Genomic DNA, 21,563 nt, shown 5'->3' on the forward strand with positions numbered 1-21,563 from the left:
ACAACCACAATTACTACACTATCACCTTCAGCTACTACAACTACAATTACTACACTATCACCTTCATCTACAACAACCACAACTACTACACTATCACCTTCATCTACAACAACCACAATTACTACACTATCACCTTCATCTACAACAACCACAACTACTACACTATCACCTTCATCTACAACAACCACAACTACTACACTATCACCTTCATCTACAACAACCACAATTACTACACTATCACCTTAATCTACAACAACCACAACTACTACACTATCACCTTCATCTACAACAACCACAATTACTACACTATCACCTTCATCTACAACAACCACAATTACTACACTATCACCTTCATCTACAACAACCACAACTACTACACTATCACCTTCATCTACAACAACCACAACTATACTACACTATCACCTTCATCTACAACAACCACAACTACTACACTATCACCTTCATCTACAACAACCACAATTACTACACTATCACCTTCATCTACAACAACCACAATTACTACACTATCACCTTCAGCTACAACAACCACAATTACTACACTATCACCTCCATCTACAACAACCACAATTACTACACTATCACCTTCAGCTACTACAACAACCACAATTACTACATTATCACCTTCATCTACAACAACCACAATTACTACACTATCACCTTCATCTACAACAACCACAACTACTACACTATCACCTTCATCTACAACAACCACAATTACTACACTATCACCTTCATCTACAACAACAACCACAACTACTACACTATCACCTTCATCTACAACAACCACAATTACTACACTATCACCTTCAGCTACTACAACAACCACAATTACTACACTATCACCTTCATCTACAACAACCACAATTACTACACTATCACCTTCATCTACAACAACCACAACTACTACACTATCACCTTCAGCTACTACAACAACCACAATTACTACACTATCACCTTCATCTACAACAACCACAATTACTACACTATCACCTTCATCTACAACAACAACCACAATTACTACACTATCACCTTCATCTACAACAACCACAGTTACTACACTATCACCTTCATCTACAACAACCACAATTACTTCACTATCACCTTCATCTACAACAACCACAGTTACTACACTATCACCTTCAGCTACTACAACAACCACAATTACTACACTATCACCTTCATCTACAACAACCACAATTACTACACTATCACCTTCATCTACAACAACAACCACAACTACTACACTATCACCTTCAGCTACTACAACAACCACAACTACTACACTATCACCTTCAGCTACTACAACTACAATTACTACACTATCACCTTCATCTACAACAACCACAATTACTACACTATCACCTTCATCTACAACAACCACAACTACTACACTATCACCTTCATCTACAACAACCACAATTACTACTACACTATCACCTTCATCTACATCAACCACAATTACTACACTATCACCTTCATCTACAACAACCACAATTACTACACTATCACCTTCATCTACAACAACCACAATTACTACACTGTCACCTTCATCTACAACAACCACACCTACTACACTATCACCTTCATCTACAACAACCACAATTACTACACTATCACCTTCATCTACAACAACCACAATTACTACACTATCACCTTCATCTACAACAACAACCACAACTACTACACTATCACCTTCATCTACAACAACCACAACTACTACACTATCACCTTCATCTACAACAACCACAATTACTACACTATCACCTTCAGCTACTACAACTACAATTACTACACTATCACCTTCATCTACAACAACCACAGTTACTACACTATCACCTTCAGCTACTACAACAACCACAATTACTACACTATCACCTTCATCTACAACAACCACAATTACTACACTATCACCTTCATCTACAACAACCACAACTACTACACTATCACCTTCAGCTACTACAACAACCACAACTACTACACTATCACCTTCAGCTACTACAACTACAATTACTACACTATCACCTTCATCTACAAAAACCACAATTACTACACTATCACCTTCATCTACAACAACCACAACTACTACACTATCACCTTCAGCTACTACAACTACAATTACTACACTATCACCTTCATCTACATCAACCACAATTACTACACTATCACCTTCATCTACAACAACCACAATTACTACACTGTCACCTTCATCTACAACAACCACAATTACTACACTGTCACCTTCATCTACAACAACCACACCTACTACACTATCACCTTCATCTACAACAACCACAATTACTACACTATCACCTTCATCTACAACAACCACAATTACTACACTATCACCTTCATCTACAACAACAACCACAACTACTACACTATCACCTTCATCTACAACAACCACAACTACTACACTATCACCTTCATCTACAACAACCACAACTACTACACTATCACCTTCATCTACAACAACCACAATTACTACACTATCACCTTCATCTACAACAACCACAATTACTACACTATCACCTTCATCTACAACAACCACAACTACTACACTATCACCTTCATCTACAACAACCACAATTAGTACAATAACAACTACAACAAGTGCCACTACTGCTACAATAACAACTACAACTACTACAGTAACAATTGTAACAACTCTACTATAAAACGACTCCAGCATTTACTACAACAAAAACTACATCATCACCTAAGACTAGAACGACGACAGTAATAACGGTGACTACAGCAGTAAGTACAATACTAAACAAAACATCGCACAGGAACAAATCCACCATTAACCCTTTCAGCGCTGCATCATATTTATACATCAATTATAGATATATCATTGAAGTTTGTGAAGAATTTGGATGTGTAGAAGAGAATCTTTCTCCGCTGCCAATCACAACCAATCACATCTCAGCTTTCACCTTACAGGTGCGGATATCGGTGCTCTGGGCGGCGGGGACGCTTCTCATATACACAGGAAGCGATCTCCGGTGTGCACCTCATATTGTGATCCAGTGCAAACTTGTGAAAGCATGTAAAGTGTCCGGTAAATGTCAGGTCCGCACTGCTCGGAGGGAACAGGAAGAAGAGCTTTTCAGTTACCACCAACCATAGGCTACAAGACTGAGGACTATGACCACAAGGTTCTATCTATGATCATAGAGATGAGTGCAGGGAGGGGATAGAGAGGACTGTGCAGCTGTAACTATATGACCACAAGGTTCTATCTATGATCATAGAGATGAGTGCAGGGAGGGGATAGAGAGGACTGTGCAGCTGTAACTGTATGACCACAAGGTTCTATCTATGATCATAGAGATGAGTGCAGGGAGGGGATAGAGAGGACTGTGCAGCTGTAACTGTATGACCACACAGTTCTCTCTATGATCATAGAGAGGAGTGCAGGGAGGGGATAGAGAGGACTGTGCAGCTGTAACTGTATGACCACACAGTTCTCTCTACGATCATAGAGATGAGTGCAGGGAGGGGATAGAGACGACTGTGCGGCTGTATGGCCACACAGTTCTCTCTATGATCATAGAGATGAGTGCAGGGAGGGGATAGAGAGGACTGTGCAGCTGTAACTGTATGATCACACAGTTCTCTCTATGATCATATAGATGAGTGCAGGGAAGGGATAGAGAGGACTGTGCAGCTGTAACTATATGACCACACAGTTCTCTCTATGATCATATAGATGAGTGCAGGGAGGGGATAGAGAGGACTGTGCAGCTGTAACTATATGACCACACAGTTTACTCTATATGATCATAGAGATGAGTGCAGGGAGGGGATAGAGAGGAATGTGCAGCTTTAACTGTATGACCACACAGTTCTCTCTATATGATCATAGAGATGAGTGCAGGGCGGGGATAGAGAGGACTGTGCAGCTGTAACTATATGACCACACAGTTCTCTCTATGATCATATAGATGAGTGCAGGGCGGGGATAGAGAGGACTGTGCAGCTGTAACTGTATGATCACACAGTTCTGTCTATGATCATATAGATGAGTGCAGGGAGGGGATAGAGAGGACTGTGCAGCTGTAACTGTATGATCACACAATTCTTTCTATGATCAGAAAAATCGATTCTTGGCCTAGGGGTCCTTCCACAAGTGGGTCCCTATAGTCATGTCTTTGTGCCTGGTTTCATCAGCTTTTCTCCTGTAGGAAGAGAGGGTCAGGTATTGTCTATTGTCTTGCTGCGGTTCATCGTTCAAGTGTCGGAGTCACCATGGTTTGACGGTAAGGTGTTGGAGTTGCTGCAGTTATCGGTCAGGTGTCGGAGTCGCCGCGGTTTGTCGGTCAGGTGTCAGAGTCGCCGCGGTTCATCGGTCAGGTGACAGAGCCGCTGTGGATTGTCGGTCAGGTGTCGGAGTTGTCGCGGTTTGTCGGTCAGGTATGGGAGTCGCCACGGTTCATCGGTCAGGTGACAGAGCCGCTGTGGATTGTCAGTCAGGTGTCGGAGTCACCGCGGTTTGTCGGTCAGGTATGGGAGTCGCTGCGGTTTGTCGGTCAGGTGACAGAGCTGCTGTGGATTGTCGGTCAGATGTCGGAGTCGCCGTGGTTTGTCGGTCAGGTGACAGAGCCGCTGTGGATTGTCGGTCAGGTGTCGGAGTCGCCGCGGTTTGTCGGTCAGGTATGGGAGTCGCCACGGTTCATCGGTCAGGTGACAGAGCCGCTGTGGATTATCGGTCAGGTGTCGGAGTCGCCGCGGTTTGTCGGTCAGGTATGGGAGTCGCCGCGGTTTGTCGGTCAGGTGACAGAGCCGCTGTGGATTGTCGGTCAGGTGTCGGAGTCGCCGCGGTTTGTCGGTCAGGTGTCGGAGTCGCCGCGGTTCATCGGTCAGGTGACAGAGCCGCTGTGGATTGTCGGTCAGGTGTTGGAGTCGCCGCGGTTTTGTCGGTCAGGTATGGGAGTCGCCACGGTTCATCGGTCAGGTGACAGAGCCGCTGTGGATTGTCGGTCAGGTGTCGGAGTCGCCGCGGTTTGTCGGTCAGGTGTCGGAGTTGCCGTGGTTTGTCGGTCAGGTGTCGGAGTCGCCGTGGTTTGTCGGTCAGGTATGGGAGTCGCCACGGTTCATTGGTCAGGTGACAGAGCCGCTGTGGATTGTCGGTCAGGTGTTGGAGTCGCCGCGGTTTTTTCGGTCAGCCTCAGAGTCGCCGCTGCGTTTGTTTCCGTGTTCACCTGGTAACCCTACAGCTGGAGTGGATTAGGGTCGAGCGTCTTGGAATGTAGAGAACAGAGAATGTGCGGACGTCACAATAAACCGTGTGGAGCATTTCTGCGTGGTGTCGCTCACGTGTTCGGAGGCCGCGTTCTCCCCGGGAGGACGTAAACTCCACAATGAAGAGCAATAGTAAAAGTGAGAAAAGAATAACACAAAGAGACTTTCCCATGAGCGGAGCCGATTTCTTAGAGAACAGGATACACCTGCCAAACCTCCATTATCCTTAAAACCCAGGGAATGGCACCGATTCATAGGTTGATGGAACCCCCTGCTGGCCACTGGTGGAACTGCCGGTGCGATGCCAAGGAATGTGTCAACAGAGAAACAGGTGAGAGGAGAATGACAAGCCGCGCGAAAACGACAGCGCGAGATTCATCACAGTGGTGCGCGGTATTACAGACTTGGTGCATCATCCCTGACCCCAGGAGCTCACAATCTAATCTCCTATCACATACAATGTATCACTCCCATCATCCCTGACCCCAGGAGCTCACAATCTAATCTCTTATCATACAATGTATCACTCCCATCATCCCTGACCCCAGGAGCTCACAATCTAATCTCCTATCATACAATGTATCACTCCCATCATCCCTGACCCCAGGAGATCACAATCTAATCTCCTATCATACAATGTATCACTCCCATCATCCCTGACCCCAGGAGATCACAATCTAATCTCCTATCATATACAATGTATCACTCCCATCATCCCTGACCCCAGGAGATCACAATCTAATCTCCTATCATACAATGTATCACTCCCATCATCCCTGACCCCAAGAGATCACAATCTAATCTCCTATCATACAATGTATCACTCCCATCATCCCTGACCCCAGGAGATCACAATCTAATCTCCTATCACATACAATGTATCACTCCCATCATCCCTGACCCCAGGAGCTCACAATCTAATCTCCTATCATACAATGTATCACTCCCATCATCCCTGACCCCAGGAGATCACAATCTAATCTCCTATCATACAATGTATCACTCCCATCATCCCTGACCCCAGGAGCTCACAATCTAATCTCCTATCATACAATGTATCACTCCCATCATCCCTGACCCCAGGAGATCACAATCTAATCTCCTATCATACAATGTATCACTCCCATCATCCCTGACCCCAGGAGATCACAATCTAATCTCCTATCATACAATGTATCACTCCCATCATCCCTGACCCCAGGAGATCACAATCTAATCTCCTATCACATACAATGTATCACTCCCATCATCCCTGACCCCAGGAGATCACAATCTAATCTCTTATCATACAATGTATCACTCCCATCATCCCTGACCCCAGGAGCTCACATTCTAATCTCCTATCATATACAATGTATCACTCCCATCATCCCTGACCCCAGGAGCTCACAATCTAATCTCCTATCACATACAATGTATCACTCCCATCATCCCTGACCCCAGGAGATCACAATCTAATCTTCTATCACATACAATGTATCACTCCCATCATCCCTGACCCCAGGAGCTCACAATCTAATCTCCTATCACATACAATGTATCACTCCCATCATCCCTGACCCCAGGAGCTCACAATCTAATCTCCTATCATACAATGTATCACTCCCATCATCCCTGACCCCAGGAGATCACAATCTAATCTCCTATCATACAATGTATCACTCCCATCATCCCTGACCCCAGGAGATCACAATCTAATCTCCTATCATACAATGTATCACTCCCATCATCCCTGACCCCAGGAGCTCACAATCTAATCTCCTATCATACAATGTATCACTCCCATCATCCCTGACCCCAGGAGCTCACAATCTAATCTCCTATCATACAATGTATCACTCCCATCATCCCTGACCCCAGGAGATCACAATCTAATCTCCTATCATACAATGTATCACTCCCATCATCCCTGACCCCAGGAGCTCACAATCTAATCTCCTATCATACAATGTATCACTCCCATCATCCCTGACCCCAGGAGATCACAATCTAATCTCCTATCATACAATGTATCACTCCCATCATCCCTGACCCCAGGAGATCACAATCTAATCTCCTATCATACAATGTATCACTCCCATCATCCCTGACCCCAGGAGATCACAATCTAATCTCATATAACATACAATGTATCACTCCCATCATCCCTGACCCCAGGAGATCACAATCTAATCTCCTATCATACAATGTATCACTCCCATCATCCCTGACCCCAGGAGATCACAATCTAATCTCCTATCATACAATGTATCACTCCCATCATCCCTGACCCCAGGAGATCACAATCTAATCTCCTATCATACAATGTATCACTCCCATCATCCCTGACCCCAGGAGCTCACAATCTAATCTCCTATCATACAATGTATCACTCCCATCATCCCTGATCTAATCTGTGTCAGATGTGGCCCCTAGGTGGGGAAGGGGCCCATTGGATCTAATGTTTCTTGACCCTCGGAGGATTTCAGCGCTTCTCATCCTTCATTAGATCCAGATCCAAAACTTGACTGATCCTTACAGGGTTAACCCCCTCAGTGCCTGCCACCATAACAAGGATCCGCACATACAACCCCCAATCATCACCATCATCATCATCATCATCATCATCATCATCATCATCCAGCTCGTCTTCACAAACTCCATTCACAGGTCAATAGAGCCGACGTCTTACATCATCCTCCTCCCCAGAGATTTTGTGCCCCCCGCGTCTGGTCTGTGATGTGACTGGGGGTCCAGCGGCTCCTTACTCTGCGCTGTACAATGCAAAACTGAAGAGCAGAACCCAGGGAGGGAGTACAGAGCTCGGTATAGCAGAGACGACACAGTGCACAGCACAGAGTACAGAGCTCGGTATAGCAGAGACCACACAGTGCACAGCACAGAGTACAGAGCTCGGTATAGCAGAGACCACACAGTGCACAGCACAGAGTACAGAGCTCGGTATAGCAGAGACGACACAGTGCACAGCACAGAGTACAGAGCTCGGTATAGCAGAGACCACACAGTGCACAGCACAGAGTACAGAGCTCGGTATAGCAGAGACGACACAGTGCACAGCACAGAGTACAGAGCTCGGTATAGCAGAGACGACACAGTGCACAGCACAGTGTACAGAGCTCGGTATAGCAGAGACCACACAGTGCACAGCACAGAGTACAGAGCTCGGTATAGCAGAGACGACACAGTGCACAGAACAGAGTACAGAGCTCGGTATAGCAGAGACGACACAGTGCACAGCACAGAGTACAGAGCTCGGTATAGCAGAGACGACACAGTGCACAGCACAGAGTACAGAGCTCGGTATAGCAGAGACCACACAGTGCACAGCACAGAGTACAGAGCTCGGTATAGCAGAGACGACACAGTGCACAGCACAGAGTACAGAGCTCGGTATAGCAGAGACCACACAGTGCACAGCACAGAGTACAGAGCTCGGTATAGCAGAGACGACAGTGCACAGCACAGAGTACAGAGCTCGGTATAGCAGAGACCACACAGTGCACAGCACAGAGTACAGAGCTCGGTATAGCAGAGACGACACAGTGCACAGCACAGAGTACAGAGCTCGGTATAGCAGAGACCACACAGTGCACAGCACAGAGTACAGAGCTCGGTATAGCAGAGACCACACAGTGCACAGCACAGAGTACAGAGCTCGGTATAGCAGAGACCACACAGTGCACAGCACAGAGTACAGAGCTCGGTATAGCAGAGACGACAGTGCACAGCACAGAGTACAGAGCTCGGTATAGCAGAGACCACACAGTGCACAGCCCTCGGTATAGCAGAGACCACACAGTGCAAAGCCCTCGGTATAGCAGAGACGACACAGTGCTCAGAAGAGAGTACAGAGCTCGGTATAGCAGAGACGACACAGTGCACAGCCCTCAGTATAGCAGAGACGACACAGTGCACAGCCCTCGGTATAGCAGAGACCACACAGTGCAAAGCCCTCGGTATAGCAGAGACGACACAGTGCACAGCCCTCGGTATAGCAGAGACCACACAGTGCAAAGCCCTCGGTATAGCAGAGACGACACAGTGCTCAGAAGAGAGTAAGGAGCTCGGTATAGCAGAGACGACACAGTGCACAGCACAGAGTACAGAGCTCGGTATAGCAGAGACGACACAGTGCACAGCCCTCGGTATAGCAGAGATGACACAGTGCACAGCCCTGGGTATAGCAGAGATGACACAGTGCACAGCCCTCGGTATAGCAGAGACCAGAGTGCACAGAACAGAGTACAGCCCTCGGTATAGAAGATCACACAGTGCACAGAACAGAGTACAGAGCTCGGTATAGCAGAGACGACACAGTGCACATAACAGAGTACAGAGCTCGGTATAGCAGAGACGACACAGTGCACAGCACAGAGTACAGCCCTCGGTATAGCAAAGACCACAGTGCACAGAACAGAGTACAGAGCTCGGTATAGCAGAGACGACACAGTGCACAGAACAGAGTACAGAGCTTGGTATAGCAGAGACGACACAGTGCACAGAACAGAGTACAGAGCTCGGTATAGCAGAGACGACACAGTGCACAGAACAGAGTACAGAGCTCGGTATAGCAGAGATGACACAGTGCACAGAACAGAGTACAGAGCTCGGTATAGCAGAGACCACACAGGGCACAGCCCTCAGTATAGCAGAGACGACACAGTGCACAGCCCTCGGTATACAGAGACCACACAGTGCACAGCACAGAGAACAGCCCGTGGTATAGCGGAGACCACACAGTACAGTGCACAGCCCTCAGTATAGCAGAGACGACACAGTGCACAGCCCTCAGTATAGCAGAGACGACACAGTGCTCAGCCCTCGGTATAGCAGAGACGACACAGTGCTCAGCCCTCGGTATAGCATAGACGACACAGTGCACAGCCCTCAGTATAGCAGAGACGACACAGTGCATAGCCCTCGGTATAGCAGAGACGACACAGTGCACAAAACAGAGTACAGATCTCGGTATAGCAGAGACGACACAGTGCAAAGCACAGAGTACAGCCCTCGGTATAGCAGAGACGACACAGTGCACAGCCCTCGGTATTCAGAGACGACACAGTGCACAGCCCTCGGTATAGCAGAGACGACACAGTGCACAGCCCTCAGTATAGCAGAGACGACACAGTGCACATTCCTCAGTATAGCAGAGATGACACAGTGCACAGCCCTCAGTATAGCAGAGATGACACAGTGCACAGCCCTCAGTATAGCAGAGACGACACAGTGCACAGCCCTCAGTATAGCAGAGACGACACAGTGCACATTCCTCAGTATAGCAGAGATGACACAGTGCACAGCCCTCGGTATAGCAGAGATGACACAGTGCACATTCCTCAGTATAGCAGAGATGACACAGTGCACAGCACAGAGCACAGCCCTCGGTATAGCAGAGATGACACAGTGCACAGCCCTCAGTATAGCAGAGATGACACAGTGCACAGCCCTCGGTATAGCAGAGATGACACAGTGCACAGCCCTCAGTATAGCAGAGATGACACAGTGCACAGCCCTCAGTATAGCAGAGATGACACAGTGCACAGCCCTCAGTATAGCAGAGATGACACAGTGCACAGCCCTCAGTATAGCAGAGACGACACAGTGCACAGCCCTCAGTATAGCAGAGACGACACAGTGCACAGCACAGAGTACAGAAGAGAGCACATAGCAGAGAACACAGCATTTAACAGTCGGAGGGTCCAGCACATGGAGCCCAGAGTAAGTGTATAATTGTGGGGGATAACGCTCCGGCAGGTGGTCCTGACATGACAGCCGCTCCCCCAGGAGAGATCACTGCCATCACTTCTGTCTATGAAGAATCAACATCTGCGCAAGAAAACACAACAATCCCAAGGAGCAGGTGAGAACCGACCCCGAGAGATGGAGGTAACAGCGGAGAGACCCCGACCAGACCCCCGTCTGCTCCACCAGCCCCCAGAACATTACACCAGTCCGGGCCATTCACAGGGAGGGAGATCTCCAAAGAAAACCAACCCAACGGCGACAAAGATACAATATATCTAGAGACCAAAGATATATCCAGAGACCAAAGATATATCCAGAGACCAAAAGATATATCCAGAGACCAAAGATATATCCAGAGACCAAAAGATATATCCAGAGACCAAAGATATATCCAGAGACCAAAAGATATATCCAGAGACCAAAGATATATCCAGAGACCAAAGATACAATATATCCAGAGACCAAAGATATAATATATCCAGAGACCAAAGATATATCCAGAGACCAAAGATATAATATATCCAGAGACCAAAGATATAATATATCCAGAGACCAAAGATATATCCAGAGACCAAAGATATAATATATCCAGAGATCAAAGATACAATATATCCAGAGACCAAAGATATATCCAGAGACCAAAGATATAATATATCCAGAGACCAAAGATATAATATATCCAGAGACCAAAGATACAATATATCCAGAGACCAAAGATACAATATATCCAGAGACCAAAGATACAATATATCCAGAGATCAAAGATACAATATATCCAGAGACCAAAGATACAATATATCCAGAGACCAAAGATATAATATATCCAGAGACCAAAGATATATCCAGAGACCAAAGATATATCCAGAGACCAAAGATATATCCAGAGACCAAAGATATATCCAGAGACCAAAAGATATATCCAGAGACCAAAGATATATCCAGAGACCAAAGATATATCCAGAGACCAAAGATATAATATATCCAGAGACCAAAGATATAATATATCCAGAGACCAAAGATATATCCAGAGACCAAAGATATATCCAGAGACCAAAGATATATCCAGAGACCAAAGATATAATATATCCAGAGACCAAAGATATAATATATCCAGAGACCAAAGATATATCCAGAGACCAAAGATATAATATATCCAGAGACCAAAGATACAATATATCCAGAGACCAAAGATACAATATGTCCAGAGACCAAAGATATAATATATCCAAAGACCAAAGATATATCCAGAGACCAAAGATACAATATATCCAGAGACCAAAGATACAATATATCCAGAGACCAAAGATACAATATATCCAGAGACCAAAGATATATCCAGAGACCAAAGATACAATATAGCCAGAGACCAAAGATACATCCAGAGACCAAAGATATATCCAGAGACTAAAGATATAATATATCCAGAGACCAAAGATATAATATATCCAGAGACCAAAGATATAATATATCCAGAGACCAAAGATACATCCAGAGACCAAAGATACAATATATCCAGAGACCAAAGATATAATATATCCAGAGACCAAAGATACAATATAGCCAGAGACCAAAGATACATCCAGAGACCAAAGATATATCCAGAGACTAAAGATATAATATATCCAGAGACCAAAGATATAATATATCCAGAGACCAAAGATATAATATATCCAGAGACCAAAGATACAATATATCCAGAGACCAAAGATACATCCAGAGACCAAAGATACATCCAGAGACCAAAGATACAATATAGCCAGAGACCAAAGATACATCCAGAGACCAAAAATATATCCAGAGACTAAAGATATAATATATCCAGAGACCAAAGATACAATTTATCCAGAGACCAAAGATATATCCAGAGACCAAAGATACAATATATCCAGAGACCAAAGATACATCCAGAGACCAAAGATATATCCAGAGACCAAAGATATATCCAGAGACCAAAGATATAATATATCCAGAGACCAAAGATATAATATATCCAGAGACCAAAGATACAATATATCCAGAGACCAAAGATATATCCAGAGACCAAAGATATAATATATCCACAGACCAAAGATATATCAAGAGACCAAAGATATATCCAGAGACCAAAGATATTTCCAGAGACCAAAGATATATCCAGAGACCAAAAATACAATATATCCAGAGACCAAAGATATAATATATCCAGAGACCAAAGATATAATATATCCAGAGACCAAAGATATATCCAGAGACTAAAGATACAATATATCCAGAGACCAAAGATACAATATATCCAGAGACCAAAGATACATCCAGAGACCAAAGATACATCCAGAGACCAAAGATATATCCAGAGACCAAAGATATAATATATCCAGAGACCAAAGATACATCCAGAGACCAAAGATACATCCAGAGACCAAAGATATAATACATCCAGAGACCAAAGAGACAATATATCCAGAGACCAAAGATACAATATATCCAGAGACCAAAGATATAATATATCCAGAGACCAAAGATATATCCAGAGACCAAAGATATAATATATCCAGAGACCAAAGATACAATATATCCAGAGACCAAAGATATATCCAGAGACCAAAGATATATCCAGAGACCAAAGATACAATATATCCAGAGACCAAAGATACATCCAGAGACCAAAGATATATCCAGAGACTAAAGATACAATATATCCAGAGACCAAAGATACATCCAGAGACTAAAGATATATCCAGAGACCAAAGATACAATATATCCAGAGACCAAAGATATATCCAGAGACTAAAGATACAATATATCCAGAGACCAAAGATACATCCAGAGACCAAATATATATCCAGAGACTAAAGATATAATATATCCAGAGACCAAAGATATAATATATCCAGAGACCAAAGATACATCCAGAGACCAAAGATACAATATATCCAGAGACCAAAGATACATCCAGAGACCAAAGATATATCCAGAGACCAAAGATATATCCAGAGACCAAAGATATATCCAGAGACCAAAGATATAATATATCCAGAGACCAAAGATACAATATATCCAGAGACCAAAGATACAATATATCCAGAGACCAAAGATACAATATATCCAGAGACCAAAGATATATCCAGAGACCAAAGATACAATATATCCAGAGACCAAAGATATAATATATCCAGAGACCAAAGATACAATATATCCAGAGACCAAAGATACAATATATCCAGAGACCAAAGATATATCCAGAGACCAAAGATATATCCAGAGACCAAAGATATAATATATCCACAGACCAAAGATATATCCAGAGACCAAATATATATCCAGAGACCAAAGATATAATATATCCAGAGACCAAAGATATATCCAGAGACCAAAGATACAATATATCCAGAGACCAAAGATACAATATATCCAGAGACCAAAGATATAATATATCCAGAGACCAAAGATATATCCAGAGACCAAAGATACAATATAGCCAGAGACCAAAGATACATCCAGAGACCAAAGATATATCCAGAGACTAAATATATAATATATCCAGAGACCAAAGATACAATATATCCAGAGACCAAAGATACATCCAGAGACCAAAGATATATCCAGAGACCAAAGATATATCCAGAGACCAAAGATATAATATATCCAGAGACCAAAGATATAATATATCCAGAGACCAAAGATACAATATATCCAGAGACCAAAGATACAATATATCCAGAGACCAAAGATATATCCAGAGACCAAAGATATAATATATCCACAGACCAAAGATATATCCAGAGACCAAAGATATATCCAGAGACCAAAGATACAATATATCCAGAGACCAAAGATATATCCAGAGACTAAAGATATAATATATCCAGAGACCAAAGATATATCCAGAGACTAAAGATATAATATATCCAGAGACCAAAGATATATCCAGAGACCAAAGATACAATATATCCAGAGACCAAAGATATATCCACAGACCAAAGATACAATATATCCAGAGACCAAAGATATAATATATCCAGAGACTAAAGATATAATATATCCAGAGACCAAAGATATATCCAGAGACCAAAGATACAATATATCCAGAGACCAAAGATATAATATATCCAGAGACCAAAGATATATCCAGAGACCAAAGATACAATATAGCCAGAGACCAAAGATACATCCAGAGACCAAAGATATATCCAGAGACTAAAGATATAATATATCCAGAGACCAAAGATACAATATATCCAGAGACCAAAGATACATCCAGAGACCAAAGATACAATATATCCAGAGACCAAAGATACAATATATCCAGAGACCAAAGATATATCCAGAGACCAAAGATATAATATATCCAGAGACCAAAGATACAATATATCCAGAGACCAAAGATATAATATATCCACAGACCAAAGATATATCCAGAGACCAAAGATATATCCAGAGACCAAAGATATAATATATCCAGAGACCAAAGATACAATATATCCAGAGACCAAAGATATATCCAGAGACCAAAGATATATCCAGAGACCAAAGATACAATATATCCAGAGACCAAAGATACATCCAGAGACCAAAGATACAATATAGCCAGAGACCAAAGATACATCCAGAGACCAAAGATATATCCAGAGACTAAATATATAATATATCCAGAGACCAAAGATACAATATATCCAGAGACCAAAGATACATCCAGAGACCAAAGATATATCCAGAGACCAAAGATATATCCAGAGACCAAAGATATAATATATCCAGAGACCAAAGATATAATATATCCAGAGACCAAAGATACAATATATCCAGAGACCAAAGATACAATATATCCAGAGACCAAAGATATATCCAGAGACCAAAGATATAATATATCCACAGACCAAAGATATATCCAGAGACCAAAGATATATCCAGAGACCAAAGATACAATATATCCAGAGACCAAAGATATAATATATCCAGAGACCAAAGATATATCCAGAGACCAAAGATACAATATATCCAGAGACCAAAGATATAATATATCCAGAGACTAAAGATATAATATATCCAGAGACCAAAGATATATCCAGAGACCAAAGATACAATATATCCAGAGACCAAAGATATAATATATCCAGAGACCAAAGATATATCCAGAGACCAAAGATACAATATAGCCAGAGACCAAAGATACATCCAGAGACCAAAGATATATCCAGAGACTAAAGATATATCCAGAGACCAAAGATATAATATATCCAGAGACCAAAGATATAATATATCCAGAGACCAAAGATACAATATAGCCAGAGACCAAAGATACATCCAGAGACCAAAGATATATCCAGAGACTAAAGATATAATATATCCAGAGACCAAAGATACAATATATCCAGAGACCAAAGATATATCCAGAGACCAAAGATATAATATATCCACAGACCAAAGATATATCCAGAGACCAAAGATATATCCAGAGACCAAAGATATAATATATCCAGAGACCAAAGATACAATATATCCAGAGACCAAAGATACAATATATCCAGAGACCAAAGATATAATATATCCACAGACCAAAGATATATCCAGAGACCAAAGATATATCCAGAGACCAAAGATACAATATATCCAGAGACCAAAGATATAATATATCCAGAGACTAAAGATATATCCAGAGACCAAAGATACAATATATCCAGAGACCAAAGATATATCCAGAGACCAAAGATACAATATATCCAGAGACCAAAGATATATCCAGAGACTAAAGATACATCCAGAGACCAAAGATATATCCAGAGACCAAAGATACAATATATCCAGAGACCAAAGATATAATATATCCAGAGACCAAAGATATATCCAGAGACCAAAGATATATCCAGAGACTAAAGATACAATATATCCAGAGACCAAAGATATATCCAGAGACCAAAGATATATCCAGAGACTAAAGATACAATATATCCAGAGACCAAAGATATATCCAGAGACCAAAGATATATCCAGAGACCAAAGATATATCCAGAGACCAAAGATATATCCAGAGACCAAAGATATAATATATCCAGAGACCAAAGATACAATATATCCAGAGACCAAAGATATAATATATCCAGAGACCAAAGATACAATATATCCAGAGACCAAAGATATAATATATCCAGAGACCAAAGATACAATATATCCAGAGACCAAAGATATAATATATCCAGAGACCAAAGATATATCCAGAGACCAAAGATATATCCAGAGACCAAAGATATAATATATCCAGAGACCAAAGATATATCCAGAGACTAAAGATACAATATATCCAGAGACCAAAGATATATCCAGAGACCAAAGATATATCCAGAGACCAAAGATATATCCAGAGACTAAAGATACATTGGGAGAGATATTAATCAGAGGACTTAGACTGTTTTTTCCCGTCTAAATTTGTCGCACAGAAAGTCGCAGTGTAAATACGAGCGACTTTTTTGCGCCCTTTGCCTTAGAGAATTTCTAGAACATTTTGCATTCTGCTCTATTTTGCTTCGGTGCTGAATTTATCAATAGCGACTTTTAGGCAAAAAGTTGCATCGTCTGAAAGTTCTCCGAAATGTCCGTCCGAGCTGGAGCAGGTTTATATACCGTCTAAAGTATATAGATCCGTGCGCAAAAGTCATCGAGAACCGCGAAACTCCTGATAAATAACGGAGCGGACTAACGCTCTGTAGGTGATACGGGAAATAGAGGGATCAGCACCACAACTCTCCAGCAGATACAAGGTATCCGATCTCCAGGGATACAATGTATCCAGGACTAAATAAATGGCTTCACTAGAATAGATACAAGGTACAACAGATCAGATACAATGTACCCCAACTCCACCAGATCAGATACAATGTACCCCAACTCCACCAGATCAGATACAATGTACCCCAACTCCACCAGATCAGATACAATGTACCCCAACTCCACCAGATCAGATACAATGTACCCCAACTCCACCAGATCAGATAAAATGTACCCCAACTCCACCAGATCAGATACAATGTACCCCAACTCCACCAGATCAGATACAATGTACCCCATCTCCACCAGATCAGATACAATGTACCCCAACTCCACCAGATCAGATACAATGTACCTCACTCCACCAGATCAGATACAATGTACCCCAACTCCACCAGATCAGATACAATGTACCCCAACTCCACCAGATCAGATACAATGTACCCCCACTCCACCAGATCAGATACAATGTACCCCAACTCCACCAGATCAGATACAATGTACCCCACTCCACCAGATCAGATACAATGTACCCCAACTCCACCAGATCAGATACAATGTACCCCATCTCCACCAGATCAGATACAATGTACCCCAACTCCACCAGATCAGATACAATGTACCCCAACTCCACCAGATCAGATACAACGTACCCCAACTCCACCAGATCAGATACAATGTACCCCCACTCCACCAGATCAGATACAATGTACCCCCACTCCACCAGATCAGATAAAATGTACCCCAACTCCACCAGATCAGATACAATGTACCCCAACTCCACCAGATCAGATACAATGTACCCCAACTCCCCCAGATCAGATACAATGTACCCCATCTCCACCAGATCAGATACAATGTACCCCAACTCCCCCAGATCAGATACAATGTATCCCACTCCACCAGATCAGATACAATGTACCCCACTCCACCAGATCAGATACAATGTACCCCACTCCACCAGATCAGATACAATGTACCCCAACTCCACCAGATCAGATACAATGTACCCCCACTTCACCAGATCAGATACAATGTACCCCAACTCCACCAGATCAGATACAATGTACCCCACTCCACCAGATCAGATACAATGTACCCCAACTCCACCAGATCAGATACAATGTACCCCACTCCACCAGATCAGATACAATGTACCCCAACTCCACCAGATCAGATACAATGTACCCCACTCCACCAGATCAGATACAATGTAGCCCACTCCACCAGATCAGATACAATGTAGCCCACTCCACCAGATCAGATACAATGTACCCCAACTCCACCAGATCAGATACAATGTACCCAAACTCCCCCAGATCAGATACAATGTACCCCACCTCCACCAGATCAGATACAATGTACCCCACCTCCACCAGATCAGATACAATGTACCCCACCTCCACCAGATCAGATACAATGTACCCCAACTCCACCAGATCAGATACAATGTACCCCAACTCCCCCAGATCAGATACAATGTACCCCAACTCCACCAGATCAGATACAATGTACCCCAACTCCACCAGATCAGATACAATGTACCCCAACTCCACCAGATCAGATACAATGTACCCCAACTCCCCCAGATCAGATACAATGTACCCCAACTCCACCAGATCAGATACAATGTACCCCACTCCACCAGATCAGATACAATGTATTGTCACCAGAAGGAAGGAGATCTCAAGTATCCAGCAGGAATGCTCTGCAGTGTATCGCTGAGATTCAGATACATTATGTGTCTCCACTTACAGGTCATCTCTTCGATACATTGTACCTGTCTCTACTGGTCCCAGAGTGATCAGCTTAGATACATTGTACCTCTCTTAACAGGTGCAGGTGCCATCTCTTGGATACATTATACCTCTTTTTATAGGTCCCGATGTCATCAGCTTAGATACATTGTACCTCTTTTTATAGGTCCCGATGTCATCAGCTTAGATACATTATACCTCTTTTTATAGATCCCGATGTCATCAGCTTAGATACATTATACCTCTTGTATAGGTCCCGATGTCATCAGCTTAGATACATTGTACCTCTTTTTACAGGTCCCGATGTAATTTGTTTAGATACATTGTACCTCTCTCTATAAGTCCCAGTGTCAGCAGCTCAGATACATTGTACCTCTCTGAAGGTTCCGATGCCATCCCTTAGATACATTGCACCTCTCTCTACAGGTCCCAGTGTCACCAACTCAGATACTTTGTATCTTAGAAGTTCCCGGTGTCGGCGGCTCAGATACATTGTATCTCTCTCTACAGGTTCCGTTGTCATCAGCTCAGATACACTGTATCACTCCCAGGTCACAGACACATTGTACCGATCCAGCTGCAGCAGATCCTGATCCCTGTGCAGGTTCCCGGTCCCGAGTGTCACCTACCCGAAGTAAGCAGCCGCTGTCCCGCTGGAGAGGAGAACTACAAGTGACAGCCATCCCAGGAAGACCTGTCCATCCAGCATTTTGCTGCGGCTCTGGCGCTGATCATCTCGTTCGTGTAGTTTTGGTTGGAGTTTTGCTTCTTTCTGATCTTCTCTTCTTATAGACTCCGAGGGATCAGCAGGAGGAGCCGCGACTAAGTGACTGAGCGGAGCCGAGACCACCCCTTCCCTCCGCACTACTCCTCCCAGCAGCTGCTCCCCCCGAGACACGTGCCTGGACATCACAGCCGACTGACACTTCACTCCCCGCGCCTTAACCCCCCTGCACCGACACTTCACTCCCCGCGCCTTAACCCCCCTGCACCGACACTTCACTCCCCGCGCCTTAACCCCTGCACCGACACTTCACTCCCCGCGCCTTAACCCCCCTGCACCGACACTTCACTCCCCGCGCCTTAACCCCCCTGCACCGACACTTCACTCCCCGCGCCTTAACCCCTGCACCGAAACTTCACTCCCCGCGCCTTAACCCCTGCACCGACACTTCACTCCCCGCGCCTTAACCCCCCTGCACCGACACTTCACTCCCCGCGCCTTAACCCCCCTGCACCGACACTTCACTCCCCGCGCCTTAACCCCTGCACCGAAACTTCACTCCCCGCGCCTTAACCCCTGCACCGACACTTCACTCCCCGCGCCTTAACCCCCCTGCACCGACACTTCACTCCCCGCGCCTTAACCCTCCCTGCACCTTAACCCCCCCTGCACCGACACTTCACTCCCCGCACCTTAACCCCTGCACCGACACTTCACTCCCCGCGCCTTAACCCCTGCACCGACACTTCACTCCCCGCGCCTTAACCCCTGCACCGACACTTCACTCCCCGCGCCTTAACCCCTGCACCGACACTTCACTCCCCGTGCCTTAACCCCTGCACCGACACTTCACTCCCCACGCCTTAACCCCCCTGCACCGACACTTCACTCCCCGCGCCTTAACCCCCCTGCACCGACACTTCACTCCCCGCGCCTTAACCCCCCTGCACCGACACTTCACTCCCCGCGCCTTAACCCCTGCACCGAAACTTCACTCCCCGCGCCTTAACCCCTGCACCGACACTTCACTCCCCGCGCCTTAACCCCTGCACCGACACTTCACTCCCCGCGCCTTAACCCCTGCACCGACACTTCACTCCCCGCGCCTTAACCCCCCTGCACCGACACTTCACTCCGCGCGCCTTAACCCCCCTGCACCGACACTTCACTCCCCGCGCCTTAACCCCCCCTGCACCGACACTTCACTCCCCGCACCTTAACCCCCCCTGCACCTTAACCCCCCCTGCACCGACACTTCACTCACCGCACCTTAACCCCTGCACCGACACTTCACTCCCCGCGCCTTAACCCCTGCACCGACACTTCAC

General features: G+C 44.3%; 1 protein-coding gene across 4 annotated transcripts in view; it reads right to left on the reverse strand.

Moving 5' to 3' along the window:
* The window catches only part of WNT9A (Wnt family member 9A), a 190,365-nt gene extending 169,973 nt beyond the window's left edge, over nucleotides 1-20,392 (reverse strand). For 2 of the 4 annotated variants that reach the window (XM_056518703.1, XM_056518701.1), the window contains exon 1: nucleotides 20,141-20,392. In XM_056518703.1, coding sequence (XP_056374678.1) covers nucleotides 20,141-20,220 — 80 coding nt within the window. In that variant the 5' untranslated portion in view covers nucleotides 20,221-20,392. Of the gene's footprint in view, nucleotides 1-7,936; nucleotides 8,006-20,140 lie in introns of those variants that run through there. The other 2 variants (XM_056518702.1, XM_056518704.1) reach the window with 2 other exon arrangements.
* Nucleotides 20,393-21,563: the final 1,171 nt, after the last annotated feature.

Source organism: Hyla sarda, chromosome 5 (genome assembly GCF_029499605.1).
Source record: "Hyla sarda isolate aHylSar1 chromosome 5, aHylSar1.hap1, whole genome shotgun sequence".
NCBI lineage: Eukaryota > Metazoa > Chordata > Amphibia > Anura > Hylidae > Hyla > Hyla sarda.